The 14359-nt window shown below is 45.2% G+C and overlaps 4 protein-coding genes across 8 annotated transcripts; 1 reads left to right on the top strand and 3 right to left on the bottom strand.

Annotated features, from left to right (window-relative positions):
* Positions 1–1524: 1524 nt before the first annotated feature.
* LOC113204985 (dentin sialophosphoprotein-like) lies at positions 1525–3365 on the bottom strand. 4 transcript variants are annotated; one of them, XM_052266179.1, is made up of 3 exons: positions 3079–3365; positions 2360–2615; positions 1525–2274 (listed from the first exon to the last, which is right to left on the bottom strand). In XM_052266179.1, the coding sequence occupies exons 2-3, from the start codon at positions 2498–2500 to the stop codon at positions 1726–1728; spliced, it is 690 nt and encodes a 229-aa protein (XP_052122139.1). In that variant the 5' UTR covers positions 2501–2615; positions 3079–3365; the 3' UTR covers positions 1525–1725. The 4 variants fall into 4 exon arrangements, with proteins under 4 accessions (XP_052122139.1, XP_052122138.1, XP_052122143.1 ...); XM_052266178.1 differs by having other exon boundaries at positions 2360–2571; XM_052266183.1 differs by having other exon boundaries at positions 2360–2552.
* Positions 3366–3451: 86 nt separating this feature from the next.
* LOC113204983 (zinc finger protein 62-like) lies at positions 3452–6780 on the top strand. The gene is made up of 5 exons (XM_052266163.1): positions 3452–3563; positions 3684–3775; positions 3946–4054; positions 4139–4214; positions 4296–6780. The coding sequence occupies exons 3-5, from the start codon at positions 3954–3956 to the stop codon at positions 6660–6662; spliced, it is 2544 nt and encodes an 847-aa protein (XP_052122123.1). The 5' UTR covers positions 3452–3563; positions 3684–3775; positions 3946–3953; the 3' UTR covers positions 6663–6780.
* A 424-nt stretch (positions 6781–7204) lies between these two features.
* Positions 7205–9140, bottom strand: LOC113204984 (prostaglandin E synthase 2). Its single transcript, XM_026420388.2, has 6 exons — positions 9090–9140; positions 8689–8901; positions 8077–8279; positions 7831–7942; positions 7579–7679; positions 7205–7466 (listed from the first exon to the last, which is right to left on the bottom strand). The coding sequence occupies exons 1-6, from the start codon at positions 9138–9140 to the stop codon at positions 7205–7207; spliced, it is 942 nt and encodes a 313-aa protein (XP_026276173.2).
* On the bottom strand, positions 7642–14294 carry LOC113204942 (pickpocket protein 28-like). Of its 2 annotated transcripts, XM_052266170.1 has the most exons (12): positions 13912–14294; positions 12580–12786; positions 12353–12500; positions 12123–12271; positions 11447–11657; positions 11077–11347; positions 10923–10982; positions 10609–10804; positions 10438–10529; positions 9245–10350; positions 7831–7942; positions 7642–7679 (listed from the first exon to the last, which is right to left on the bottom strand). In XM_052266170.1, the coding sequence occupies exons 1-10, from the start codon at positions 14220–14222 to the stop codon at positions 10142–10144; spliced, it is 1854 nt and encodes a 617-aa protein (XP_052122130.1). In that variant the 5' UTR covers positions 14223–14294; the 3' UTR covers positions 7642–7679; positions 7831–7942; positions 9245–10141. The 2 variants fall into 2 exon arrangements, with proteins under 2 accessions (XP_052122130.1, XP_052122125.1); XM_052266165.1 differs by lacking the exons at positions 7642–7679; positions 7831–7942 and adding an exon at positions 8752–8901 and having other exon boundaries at positions 9090–10350.
* Between the last annotated feature and the right edge of the window lie 65 nt (positions 14295–14359).

Below are 14359 nucleotides of genomic sequence, written 5' to 3'. Positions count from 1 at the left end.
TCATCTCTCCCTCTCTCTCATCTATCTCCCTCTTTTCGCGAAGTACAGTATAGAGGCGTATCGCGCGCCGTCCTTTTTTGGCCCCACCCGAGGGAGCGCTTTATAAACGTCAAGGCCCTTGCTATGCGTAATAGAAAACGGGGAAGGGGAGGGGGCTATTGGAAGGGGAAGGGGGCGATGAATTGGCTCGCATCAAACGGTCTACTGTACACAGAAAACCATTTCTCGGACAGAAGTTGTAACTCTGTTTGTTTTACGTAGTAACAGAGCGTGTCATATGCTCATAGACAAGGTGCTAAAAAGAGTAACTTTTCCACAACAGCAATAACTTAAGAGAGCTAGAGAGTGGTAGGCTTCGGGGGAGTAAAAGGTGGACACAGCGGGACAGGTCTACGACAGCGCTGCGCAGCGCCCTGCTATCGCCCGCCCGACCCCGTCCCGCTCTTCACCTGTCTCGCGCTGGCTGATTTACGTTTCGCTTTTGGATACAAACGATGTCGGTGCCTGAATATTTTCCTCCTCTCCTTCCCCCGTGCCTGCGGTGGAGCGGGCCGCGGTCGGTCCATCTTGTTTGGAAACCTGTCGATCGGATCGGAAGCCACCACCGAGCCACTGGCGTGCCGCTGGCGTGCCACTGGCGTGCCCCCAAAGGCCCTCCAATTAGAAGTGACACAAAGTCGGTCATAAATTTCGGGCGGCCGCTCCGCGCATCCACGTTCCAGCCGCAGCTTCGCACCTGCCGGGACGAGACGGGCCCAAGTTGACCCGGGCCTCGAGTTGGAGTAGACGACTTGGGATCGATTGGAGTTCCAGTTTCCAGCAGTTAAGTTAGCAGATGCAATAGATATGCAGTTACGAACCACGGCCTCACTAAAACCGTAAATTGAAACAGACCGGTGTTCGAGCTACAACGCGCCCACGTTTTGGCGACTGCTGGTATGACATGGCATTTACACTAACTGGATTTGAATCTTCAATCTGTAAGAATTTAAACAGTAAAAAAAAATGCACACCTTTCTGCGTTGGTTCGGACACTTGTTCATTCACAGAACTTTCTCAAGACAGGCGAAACGAGGGGACTGGGGTATTTGCCAACTGATAGCGCAGGGGGTAGAGACGGTCACCCAGGAGGACCTCGATGCGTGAGGTACTGTAATGTGTCTCTACCACTAGCGCACTCCCCACAGCTCTCATCCACACCACGCCAGGCCCTCCCCGTGATAGTGATGCATTGTGCGACTTTACACAAGGTCTGGTAGCTCACAGACCCCTGAACCACATGCACGCGTGAGGCCGGGTTGCCTACTCGCTCGGGGCCATGAGGCGTTGTGTTCAGCGGTGGTAGGCACAGTATAAATACAAAATAATCCGGGGTCTGTGGGCCGCTGTATGCAAACTTACGTTGTCTTTCCTCGGCGAACACGGGCGGTGGGCGGTACTCAATGGTACCCAAATCCGCAGAGGCGCTGCTTGTTTCCGAGGTGTTATTGCATTGGTGCGATCTTAGTTTTAAAGTACACGGAGTTGGTGACACGCTGAGGTCACTTTCTTAATTTAATTCGGAGGTAAATAAAAAACATGCTATCCGAGGTCTGAAGAGATCAGTCTTTGCTGTCATAGATGCACAACCTGAATCGATGTCCACCTCTCAGCTGCCATCACTTGCTGATTCCAAGTTGGAATCACTGTCCATTTCGAGGTCACTTGGCGCCCAGGCTGGAATCATTAAGTGCTGGGATCACTTACGCCTCCCTCGAGACTGCCATCACCGTCCAACTCCAAACTGTCTTCCGAGCTGGACTTCATTGGGAAGAGGATATCACTCGGCGGTTCCAAGCTGGAAGTATTAGCCGCTCCCGAACCGCTGTCACTGTCTGTTTCAGAGCTCCAATTATTGGTCGCCTCCGAGTTTGGACCACTTGCCACTTCTGAGCTGCGATCGCTACTCCCTTCCGAGCTCGACTCACTGTCTGCTTCCGAGCTCGACTCACTGTCTGCTTCCGAGCTTGAATTATCAACCGCTCCCAAACTTGAATCACTATCGTTTTCAGAAAAACTGGCCCAGCTGCTTTCTGCGCTAGAAGTATTGCCCGATCCCCAATAACTGTCCTCACTGTCGCTCCCCAGTGTAGTCCAGCTAGAATCACTGCTCTCCGCCGAGTTGGATGAGTCAGTGTCCGAGTCCAAGTCCTGCTCGAGGTCCTGCCGCACGCCTCCGAGCAACTCCAACACCGACCAGTTGCAGGGGAATCGCTCCGGCTTGCATTTGAAATCCTGTAGGGAATGGATGAGTCAAAAGTTGAAGTAATAGCAGAGTACAGTTGGGTAAGACTGCAGAGGCGTGGTGGAGGTCCCTTACCTGTCGGCACATCGGGCATTTCCTGTCGCGCAGATGCCGCAGGCACCGCAGGCACACCGTGTGCGTGCACGGTTGGATCAGTTTTGGCAGTCGCTCGCCGGTGTCAAACTCCTCGGTGCAGATGTCGCACTCCATCTCCATGGCGAAATACAACACCAGTGAATGCTGGGCTCAGCTGGAACAGAAACCGGGGCTGAGGCTGCTGGAAGCGCCTGCAGCGCGCCCGCCCATCCGGCACTGGAGTATGCCTGGCTGCCTACCCAACGGGCGACATAGTCAGGTCAGACGGGAGCATCAGTTGCGCCAAACTTCATAAAGGCACATTGGGCACAATGAATGCACCGAAAATAAAAATGTAATTTTGACGCAATTCGTAGCTGTTGCCTAAACTGATGCGCAAAAAAATGCGTAACGCAGGGGGAAGATAAGCATTAATTGGCGACGCATTTCAAGTAATGTTTATCGTCGTCCGCGCTACGCTACAACACCATCGCAGTGTTTCAAACTGTTCTTTCCCGTCATAATAACTAAATGAAAATGTAGTAGTAAGGTACAATGAACTTCAAACAAGTGTTCCAAACAAAGACCCCCTCCCCCCTTCTCCCCACCCAAAAAATGGGAAACAAAGGAACAGAAGGAGAAGCCCAGCTATAAATATCACGTCTAAGGTGAGCATTTAAACGCCTGGCTTGGAATACCGGGAATATCGTAGTACTTACTTTGTTTGGTGCTCACAATCTACGCGTCCTAACCTCTTCTCTCTCGTGCAGGAGTAGTCTTGCTCGACTACAAATATCAGACCGATTGTGTTGGCAGACTATGAATATCTCAGAAAGGGGTAGCCCACGATATAACTGCACTCGTCTAGACGCAGGACTGCCCGTAACTCAACCCAACCAAGAGTTTAAAAATACAACTCTCGGCTCCCGGTAATGTGACGAGGGTTATGGTTGTTGAGGGTTGGAGTGAAAAGGGGAGGAGGGAGGGGGGAGGGGGAGAGCGGTGGTGGACACTCGACTCGTGACCAGACGTGCCAACCCCTCCCGCTGGGCATCTCTTTTGCAGGGTCACAGGTAAGTTATCAAGTGTAAGTTGGCACAACTGCCAAACCAAGTAAAGGTTTTGATTTTTTTCGTTTGAACAAGTTGGAACATCTCCCGCTCGCTGCGCCGTGTGTTAGATTTCTTCGGGTTGTCTGTGTAAGGTTATATAGTCTACGACGTCGTGATTCTAAAGTTTGTTTTTCCGTTTGTGTAGATGAATTCACATTCGACCTGCCGATTATTTATCTAGAATGTTGTTCTAAATTTTGCCGATTGTGCAGGTGGAAACTGTCAACCTCTCGGTTACAATCTAAAGTGAATTCAACATTGCGCAGTGCATATGATGTGCATGAATCATATGCTATTTTACTTGGTAAGTTTTTAACAAAAAAAATGAAGTCTGGTTTGTTTCTTTTTGATTATTTTTAGGTAGGCACAGCAAAAGACCCCGTTAGGAGTGAATTATTGGGTACCTAGATGGGAACCACTTCACCTCACAGGGTAGTTATTGAACATGTTTTTATTAATTCTCATATATTTTAGATACCACCATGGAATCTCAGCATCAAGATCTGTCTCTGAGAGCACAAGAAAATTCATTTGTTCCTCCTGAGGAAAACAGACCAGTTTTGCCAGCAGATTTACTCAACCTGTGAGTTCCTGTTACCATTGATACATTTAAAACCAGTCTCTACGGAATGCTATTTATTACATGCTACTTTTCTCTTATCTGTAGCAATGATGCTGAAATGGCAAAACTTTTTGAACCTAGGCTGCCAAATGGTGTTCTTCTCGAGGCATACTCTTATCAGGTAAAAAACTGAAATTTTTACTTTATTATTTTATTTCAAAAGGGCATATGGAAACTTTCTAATATCAACTCACATTCATAGGACATGCAAGATATTGTTTGTTCAAACCCTGATTTGATCAACGAATCTTTTGAATCACTAATTCAAGAGTTAGATGAACTAAGTCAGCCTGGATCATCATCCTCTCCAATCAGTGAAGAAAGTAAGCCTGATCATTCCGTATTCTTTGGGGACAGTGCAAAGTTCAAGTTAAAAGAAGAACGTAAACCTTTGAACAACATTTCATCTCAGAATATTTTATGTGCTGGTGCACCTTCATTTCCAAATACAAGTTTTGTCAGTCCAGAGGTAGCCACATGCTACCTTCCTATGCCTCCTGAACACTTTCCCATTAGTATTCAGAAATGCAAAAATAGTGAATCAATATTTACTACCTTCTTTAATGCCTATGAAGGAAAAAGTAAGTGCAAGATAGAAGCAAATGAAACCTTAGTGAAGAGTGAAGAAATAGAACTGAGTAATGAAAGGATTGACTCTACAATTACTTGTGACTCTGCCTGGGCTACAATGCCTGCTTGCAATGACCAGACTGTCTCCTCCTCACAGCCTCTGCATCCACAATCTTTTAAGGAGAAGGATAAAAATGTAACTATTACTATGGCTCATGAAATTTGTGTTGAAGATGGTCTCTGCTCAAGCCTGCAAGGTATTACTTCTAGCTCAAAGTCCCTCAACAACAACTTAATGATTGAATGTTCAGATTTACAACTCAAGGTTCAGGAAGCAGAAACTGTCTTGAGAAAATTGTCTTGTGACTCCTCTAGTATCTTGGAAAATATGTGTGTAATTGAAGAACAGGTTCTTGATGTCATACACAGTGTTCAAGAAAAAGTAGAAACCAACATCAAGAGATTATCCTTCAATGCTTCCAGCTCAAAGGTCAAGTTAGAAGTTCTCAATGACACTGAAACAATCAAATGCCCTCACAAATGTGATGTATGCAATCAGGAATTTAGCCTCCTTACGAACATCAGTCATCATCAGAGCAGTCACACCAGAAAGCAAGCATTTTGTTGTGATCCATGTGATCTAGTATTCATCACTGATGCAGAGCTCTTGACACACAATACAAAACTCCATAATTATTCTAATGGCTACTGCTGTGAAATTTGTTCTGATATATTGCCTTCGTATCCAGAATTTCTAGAGCACTTGGGACATCATTCTAAGCAGGAACCATTTAAATGTGGTGAATGTGACTTTAAATTTAGGAAATTTTCTAATTATTGTCTTCATATGTGCCAACACACTGGAGAGCTTATTTTCAAATGTATTGTTTGCTCATCATTATTTCGATCTAAAGAAGATCTCTTCAGTCACCAAAGATTCTTCCATTCCCCAAATATTATCAATGAAGAGAAAAATTCTATTAAAAAAAATGAAAACACTTTCCAGTGTGAAGCCTGTGGGAAAACATTCAACAAACTTAGGGCTATGTTAATGCATAAAACTGTGAAACACAAAGTTCATAAAGCAGGATTTAGCAAGAAAAAGTTGAATTTGTGCTGTGCAACATGCCGGAAAAGTTTTGCCACTGCCAAAACATTAAAAGCACATACAGCTGCTGCTCACCGATGTAATGTATCTGTGAAAAAGAGTAAGTTAAAATCTCTTACAGCAGCTGCTCAGAATCGTACTGTACCCTCAAAAAAAAAAAGAAAGCAGTCTACCTTGAAGTGCGGTGACTGTGAAAAGGTCTTCTACTCAAATGCTGTTTATAACAGACATGTCTTGACTCACCAACCCAAAGCTAGGAGAAGCAGTTTAAAGGCGAAATTTCAGATTAAGGTATCCTCTCTCAGTTTCCGAGAGGTGAAGTTTTTATGTGAATTTTGCTGTGATCCCTTTCATCGAGCTGCTGATTTGAAAAAACATAAAGAGTTGGTGCATTCTTCTGGAAAGGATAAAGTTGGGCCTTTATGTCAGCGAAAGACAAGAAGACGTGGAAGTTTGGATTCCGTAGGCTCATTTTCTGACTCTGCCTCTGCCCGTACTCTTACTCCTACTCCTGCTAATGATCAGATGGAAGAAGTTTCTAAGGACAAGAGCTCTGCTGATCTCATTAGACAAAAATTCCAAGTAATACAAGAAAGTAATGAGGTGTGGGTAAATGTTAATAATAACATGCTGAGAGGTGTCAAAGCAGAAGGCTCTCACCCCAAACAACTTGAAAATGCTTGTAAACTTATCAGACAAGGATGTGGGATGACTTCCTCAAATGATGACGAGTCTGTCCTTCATTTTTGCATACAGTGTTCACTGTCTTTCAAAAACATATTTGAGTTGATACAGCACAAACAGCTTCATCCCTTGCCTTTCCTTTGTCCTACATGTGGGCTTTCCTACTTGATTGAAAGTGATTTGATCAATCACATTTGTGTTTTCTAGTTAAGTCAATAATTTACTTAATAATTTGCTTGTTCCTCATTTCATTAAGGGTTGATTTACATGTACCTTGTACCCTCATAGTAATTTAATAAATACTTTTTTGTTCCTTAAAATATTAGCACCTTGTTTTTTCTTTTAAACCTTTGACAGGATAATCACCTATATCAGTATAAATATAAACTTCTAGAAAAAAAGGACTCTATTTGTAGAATGATTGTTATTTTTTTATAATTAATATTGAACGACACCTCAGGTACATGGTTGATTCAGAAAAAGTATGAAATGAGAATAGACCAGTAGTTTACAAACATGTGTAGAGATCAAAAAATTTAATTTTTGTGGTTTGAGGTCAATAAATCAAAGGGGAATAGAGTCCCCATGTGAGAACAGGGGCATTTTAATCTCAAAAGGAGATAAGGAAAAAAGATTGTCAAAGGCTTACCAAAGATAACATTTAGCAGCAGATTTAATGAGCATAGACTGCAGGTGACATCTTACTATTACATTTCACATACCTAAATAATATTTATGAGTTCTGACAACTAGATTCCTATAGGGTTACTACCAGCATGCTCAGTTGCATGCTTTTTCATACTGTAATACCAGTTTCCAATATTTGTCTTCTCTAAAGCATCTTTAAAAGCCTGACAACCTTCAATACTACTTAATACTCCAAAGACAGCGAGATCAGAAAGATTTGGTTTGTCCCCTCCACAAAACTTTGTGTTTCTTTTCTTCAGCTGTTTTATCCAAAAGTTTAGTTCATCATAGAGTGAAAGCCTCACATCATCCTTCAAAAGGTGCCTAAGGATCAACAAAATAAAAATATACCCAAGCAGTTAAAGAATTTGACATGGTCATCAGTAAAATAGAAATAATTAATCAATGTAGTTAAGTATATTGAGGAATACTTTACCTCTTTTTGAGCCTCTTGCCAATAAGCCACATAGCATAGGCACCTGCATAAACAATTAGATTTCTTTCCCACGTGGGGAAAAGTTTGTCCCATTCACCAACCTGGAATAAAAATACATTCAGAGTTGATTGATTGATTGGACCGAAGGGGGAGTGCGATCAATAATGCCGATGCAAAGTGGTAACCTTAAGAAATCATTTTACAAATACTATCTTCCAAAAGACAAAAACTAAAGTTGTTTGTAATATCTACCTCTGAAAACCATTCAAACGATTGCAATGCTTCTTCAGTTGTTCTGTAGACATTAGGAGACAGGACGTGCACCAATTTTTTATCTGCCCACTCCCTCCACTTAACTTCATCCCTTTAAAAAAAAAAAAAACAACAGAAAAAGCAAGTATTAGTAAGAGCAAAAATTTTTGCTAACAAGTTAAAGGGAGGTCATCACAGAAATTTTTTTCAGAGAGAAGGATTTTGTAAAAAAAATGTTTGACATACATAATTTCTTCCTTTGTTCTTCCTTTCCTTCCATCTTCCCCAGTCATAAGGAAGTAACGATTCTGAATCTCCATTTTGATAGAACCATCACTCTCACGATATGATAACGGCGGATAGCAGTTCACAATGTCAAGTAAATTTTGCTTAGGATCAGCCAAGAAGGATTTCAAAATAGAAATGATGACTGTACTATCATTTAGTTGCTGAGAAAAAATTTACAAAAGTTGTGTTAAGTCCAACCACACGTATCAGGTTGTCTAATAAAATTGTATTTTAAAAGGTGGCCCTCCAATGAAACCTGGAACCCATCGCCCATCACTTCAGATTTTGCTGCTTCAGATGCAGCCCGAGTTTTGCTAAAAATACTTTGGAAGTATAGTAATGCAATATATACATTTTCACAAATTATGAACATGTGACCATTTACGGGTCTACTCATAAATGATGGGTAGTGATGGGTCCCTCATAGAGGCACCCAAATCCCGCAAAATTTGTGAAATGTATAAATTGCATTACTTAACTTCCAATTTACATTAAGCAAACTCGTGCTGCATCAATAACAGCAAAATCTGAAATGATGGGCGATGGGTCAGACTTGAAATTGAGACTTACCACATATTTTCCATCACCAATACCAGCCAAAAGGATTGGAACTTTCTTATAGTCTGACCACTTAGTCTGTGTTCTTAGCACTGGATCCACCTCCACTACATCATAAGATAGACCGTAATAATCTAGAAATGCTCGTACTTTACAGCAGAAAGGGCAGGTAGGATACTGGTACAGTACTAAATGAAGACCGCTATTGTCAGTAGGGATGGAAATCTGCAAAATCAATTCAAAATTATGGGAGGTGAAAAAATATAAAAAGCACAAATTTGTTCACAATTGGCAAACAAAAGCGGGGTCCTTTAAGACTTTAAGATTAATGGCTACAAATAGCAGACTACAGACTGTAACTTAGGTTGCATAACATAGTAGACGCAGAGCTAGGATTCAACCTAAGGACTCACCTTGCGTGCTGGTGGGTAGGGCGGAAGTCCATCAATAATTTTTGGTTTCATGATACCATCATTCGAGACTGGCGACAAGTCTTTGGATTTCGCTTCCCAAATTGTGTAAGCAACGCCGGCGGCTATCCCACCCAAGGCATACACTATCAAGTTACCTTGGGCAGTGACGGGCCTGGGAGCTGCGCCATGGCCGGAGATTGATCGACAAGGGTTCAAATTGACCCTTCGAAATACTGGGTTTAGCTGTTCATTTTTGCAAACCGTAAAGATTGTTCGAAAATGACGGGAACAGACAGAACGCGAGAAGGTCGCCATGTTTGACTACGACCCAACTGAACTCTACAATCTGCACCGATTATGAAAAATATAGCAGGAGCAGGTACCGATAGGAAAAATTGTTTGATCAGAAAAATAGTCAAGTATGCCGTGTGTTTGATTGTAAGGACTAAAGTGTCATGGCGGCGTAACCAGAAGCATCATCAGGATTTTCAACACAATCAAATCCTCATTTACCTGCTGCAAATTAGTCTTGGGGTCAGGTAAGAGTATCCATCATTTTCCATGTATTTCATTTATTCAATTTGATCGCTGGAGGACTCAGAGAAATGGCTTGACGACTCTTGAACTCAGTGCTCAACTTTTAATCAGCGGTGCAGGTTATGTTTGTTATTATTATGATTTTGCGGCTATCCCTTCGCGTTTATCAATAACTTTCTGAATGAGATTGATTGAGAATCACCCTCCCTGTTTTCTCCTTGCCTTTCTTATTCTCAAAGCATCTTTTGATTGGGCTTGACACAATATTAATAGTTTCTTGTTTTTTGAAGCCAGTTGAGACATTTTCTTCAGCAGGAAGTTGAATTAAGAACTGTCACTTATATTTGTTTGTTCATACAACCCAGCAAATTAGCACATTGTTGCCACATTTTAAATTTAAAAGTATTGTCATGAACATACTGCCTTTGTGTTACATTTCCAGTTGTATGGTACAATATCAAGTTTATTTCCAGTTGTTGGTTTTTAATCAATATTTATTAGCCTAAGCTATTAATTCACTGAAGATATGGAAGAGTATCTATTACTGCCACAGACTTATCATCATCCTCTAGCTTTAGTTTCTTCCGATTTGTTATTTTTGACCGAACAGCATGTTTTGCACGTGACCATGAGCAGTATATCCTCAACGAGATGAAATAGGCAACCTCTACTACACTTAAAAAACTAAATCCTAAAAACAAACCCAGTATTCCACCTGAATTAGCTGTATAAGTTAACAAAAAGGCAAAACATTATTATTTATTACATAATTCAACAACAAGTTTTAAAGTGCATCTAAACTAGGACTTACAAAGAAATTCTGTGAAACCAAAGAGTTCACCTTTGAATCGGCTGGCAAAAAGAGTTTCTGTGAAGTAGAAGTGAATTACAGCTGAATTTTTCCTGTAATTTGAAACAAGTAGTACATTATTTAACTTTCGCTAAGGATTTATACCTTTGCTAATCTCAATATTTTCCTTACAGAAGATATTCAATATTTTTAGGAGATTTTGTGTCATCATTTTCTGGTGTGTATGTTGGAGCAAAATGACTGCTTGAATAACTTGAAACGTAAGAAAGCTCACTGCAACCAGGAAGGCATTGACATGATGGCACATCACTTATATTTAATTGAGTAAGATTAGCAGCTGAATTTGCCAGGCGGAGTTCCATTGCCTCTGAAATCAGACAATCGTTCCTTTCTTGTGGTTTTCATTGTTGATTAATTGATCTAATCTATAACTCAGAGCTCAGAGTGATTTAGTCATAATTTGCGCTTTTATATTGTGTACTCACCCCTTGCTATATTTGCGCACTGCTCATCTTTCTTGCCGCATATTCTAGTTAATCTGTCCTCTGCGGGGAACCGAAAACGTTAGTGGCGCCTTACGATACAGCTCTCCCCATCCCGACCACCCCCTGCCGGGCAGGGCCTGCCCCTCGCACTTACTCGGCATGTAGTACGCGACGCACTTGCAGTGACTGAGGGTGAAGTTGGCCTCGCACTCCAGGATGCAGTTGCGCTGCGTGTAGGTGCGGTAGAAGTGCAGGTTGCGCTCGTGCTGGAACAGGCACTGGCGCTTGTCCACCGACACGGTCTGCAGCGAGGGCGCCGTGTGGCTGATGACGGGGGAGATGGCCACGCGGTTCTCTGTGCCGGGCTCCACGAGGAAGCCAAATGCAGCTATCTTGGGTGTCTCGACCGGGTTGTGCAGCAGCACCTGCGGGCCAGGCGTCGCGCAGAGAACCGTTTGCTGTAGCTTGCTTTATGTGGTAATGGAAAACAAAAATGCAGTTCCTTGCATACACTGACGACTCGCCTTGAAGCCCGCACTGAAGGTGGAAGAGCAGTAATAGTCGTGCATCTCGCTGTCCAGGCTGACGGTGAGCCCCAGGTGCGTCCCGATGCCCACCGGCCGCCAGGGCGTCTCCAGCACGGAGCCCTTGTTGTCCGTCTCCGGGTAGCCCGTCTCGGGCGTCCAGTCCGCGGACGGGTAGGGGAACGTGATGTTGAGGTCGCTCAGCTCCCGCCTGTCGAGGCCAGAGGGGGAGATGGGATGGGGAAGGCCGCACGGAGAGAAAGACTTGCTGTCACAGCTAAAATCGTTGCTAAATTATTGGCAGTTGTTTTTCTTTGGTACATCAGCAAAAATTTTAGTGCCACGTCAATGGCTTAGCCTGCTAAGCTATTTGTGGAAGCAGCTGAAGCGATTGCTCTCATAGCGATATTTTTTGCTGACGTATCAGAAAAGGTAAATTTCTAATCGCTCAGCAACGATTTTACCTGAGACAGCTCGTATTTACTTTTCCCCTTCGTGCGTGGTTGCGGGGGCGCCCACACGGGGCTGGCTGGGCCCGACGCCCCGCCTGTCCCCAAGGGGAAGCACCACGGGGCAGGCCGTGGCCGCGGGGGCACCACCCCACGCCACGAGGTGTCGGGCCCCGCGCCGCCCCGCGCCGCCCCGCCGCTCCCCAAGGGCTCTCCGATCGACTCACGGGTTGCGGAAGGTGAGGTCCCTGCGCACGCGGTTGAACGTGCAGCAGATGCCCTCGTCGGTGAGCACCGCGTTGAACACGTTGTCGCAGTCCACCGGCTGGTTGCGCCACTTGCACGTCAGCAGCATTTCGTGACAGGGTTGCGTCACCTGGACAAATATTATTTTTTTAGAAAACCAAACACCTTGTAAGGAAATAAAAATCCACCAACGCTATTGGCATGGACTCACATTGATCATGAAGCCCATGACGACGCTCCAGTTGCCGGACGTGCGGTCCACCTCGTCCACGCTCGTGTTCGTCGTGGAGCTGTAGTCGTTGTCGTCGCAGATGTCGCTGAGGAGGCGTCGCTGCAGCGCGTTGTAAGGGCTCCGGGCCCTGCGGGTCCAGGAGAAGCGCACGGATGAGTTGGGTGAGCCGGACAAGCCCGGAACGCGCTTGTTTTAAGGTGACCTACGGGCCGCTCTTGATGACCTCGGCGATGGTCCTGCGGGCGCGGTTCATGTTGCAGATGGTGATGGCCGGGAAGGGGATGTCGAAGATGGGCGTGGCCACCGGCGACATCGAGTTGATGACGGGGCTGTTCTCCCAGCGCTGGTAGATGTTGGTGATGAAGTAGGCCGCTACGATGACGGCCAGTGCGAAAGACACGATCCAGAAGCACCTGCGGCAGCAACCCTCATGACCATGCTCAACTTACGTCAGGTTCGGAGGATGCGGTCATTACTGTTTTGTTATCTGTGTTCTTTTTTTCTTGAGGATTTCTTATTGAGTCCGCAAGGCTTGTCATTTGAAAGACTCTATAATATAGTCACCCCACCCCACCCCCACGGGGATATACTTTTTATGGTCTACAAGACATATATTTTATAAAAAAGGACCACGGCGTGATTTTATTTTATCAAATAACCAACATCTTTCTGGGCATTTTCACAGTGTAGTTGCGCGGGTTCACTCGTCGGGCCCACCGCTATGTAAACAAAGCGCAGCCTGGTTGGTTGCAGCTGTGGTCCCTATCGTAAAACCTGACCTGCACCCGAAGCCTTTCGGTCGAAAAGCGCAGCTTCCAGCTATTTTCGAAATTCGACATACCAACCTATCAATACAACTAATTATTTCATATCGTTTGGTCGTCCAAAGTCCGTTGTCTTGGCTCCGTCTTTGACGCGAGGGGCAAACAGGCGCAGCTTAGCGCAGCGCTCCAGCCGTGCAGGCGGCCCGCGGAGGGCCGCACGGACCCCCTGTAGGATTATTGTATTTCTACCCGAAATGTTGGCGGTAAAATTGTACCCAGCCCGGAAAGGGTGGTGAGAGTTGAGCGCAGTTGAGCTGGAGAGGAGCAGAAGGAGACTTGTGTGGGAGAGTGAGTAGTTGTAGAGTTCGTTCGTGAGCGCGAGCGTGGCCTTAAGTCAGTGTGCAGTGAGAGAGACAGAGAATCCTGGATGAGAATTTGAAGAGCTTGTGACGTGTGTTTTTGTGTGGCAAGTATTGCTTTTGGACTTATTCGTCAAGTGTTGTGAGAGGGCCGTGTGCCGTGTGGGTTTTGTGACAAGTGTGCGTAAGTTTGAGAGTCGATACTGTCAGTTTAGTTTTTCTGCAAGATTTATCATTACCCTGCTGTGCTGTGTGTGGATATTTATCCAAATTGATTATATTTGACTACCTTTTCGAAAATGAGACGGGTGCATCCTCTCAAAAATAATCAGTAGTCACATTTAGAATTTAAAGTTAAACCGTTATGAACCACCCTGTCAACATATTTTTCATAATATGACCGGCTGCTCGGTACCTCTCGACTGGCGAGATGCCGGTGTCACCCACGTAGCGCAGGCCGTGCAGGGAGGAGCTCTGGCAGTACTCCTGCGCCGTCTCGACCCAGTGCAGCTCCCCGCAGCCGCCGCCGGGCTGCGTGCCGGCGCCCGCCCTGGCGCGCGCCGCGCGGCCCTGCTGCTCGTGCGCCGGCCATGGCGTGGAGCTGCTCCAGGCCAGGCTGGACGGGTGCCGCGGCCGCGGACGCATGCCGTGGTGTTGCTGCAGGTCGCTGCGGAACACGGCCACCAGGTCGCCGTCCATGAGGCTGCAAACGGGCGCACCGGTCATGAGGAAGGGTCGCTCGCACCTACCTGTGGCGAGCAGCCGGCGTGGACCGCAGGCGAAGCCCCATGTCTGTTAGCGGCGGTGTGCCCACCCAGTCCCCCGCGCTCAATTCTTTTCGATGAAAAATAATTTAACAAATA

The sequence above is a fragment of the Frankliniella occidentalis genome, unplaced genomic scaffold, assembly GCF_000697945.3.
Source record: "Frankliniella occidentalis isolate FOCC.00 unplaced genomic scaffold, Focc_3.1 Scaffold3, whole genome shotgun sequence".
NCBI lineage: Eukaryota > Metazoa > Arthropoda > Insecta > Thysanoptera > Thripidae > Frankliniella > Frankliniella occidentalis.
The sequence above is the reverse complement of the archived record's forward strand: the minus strand, read 5'-3'. Positions and strand labels throughout refer to the sequence as shown.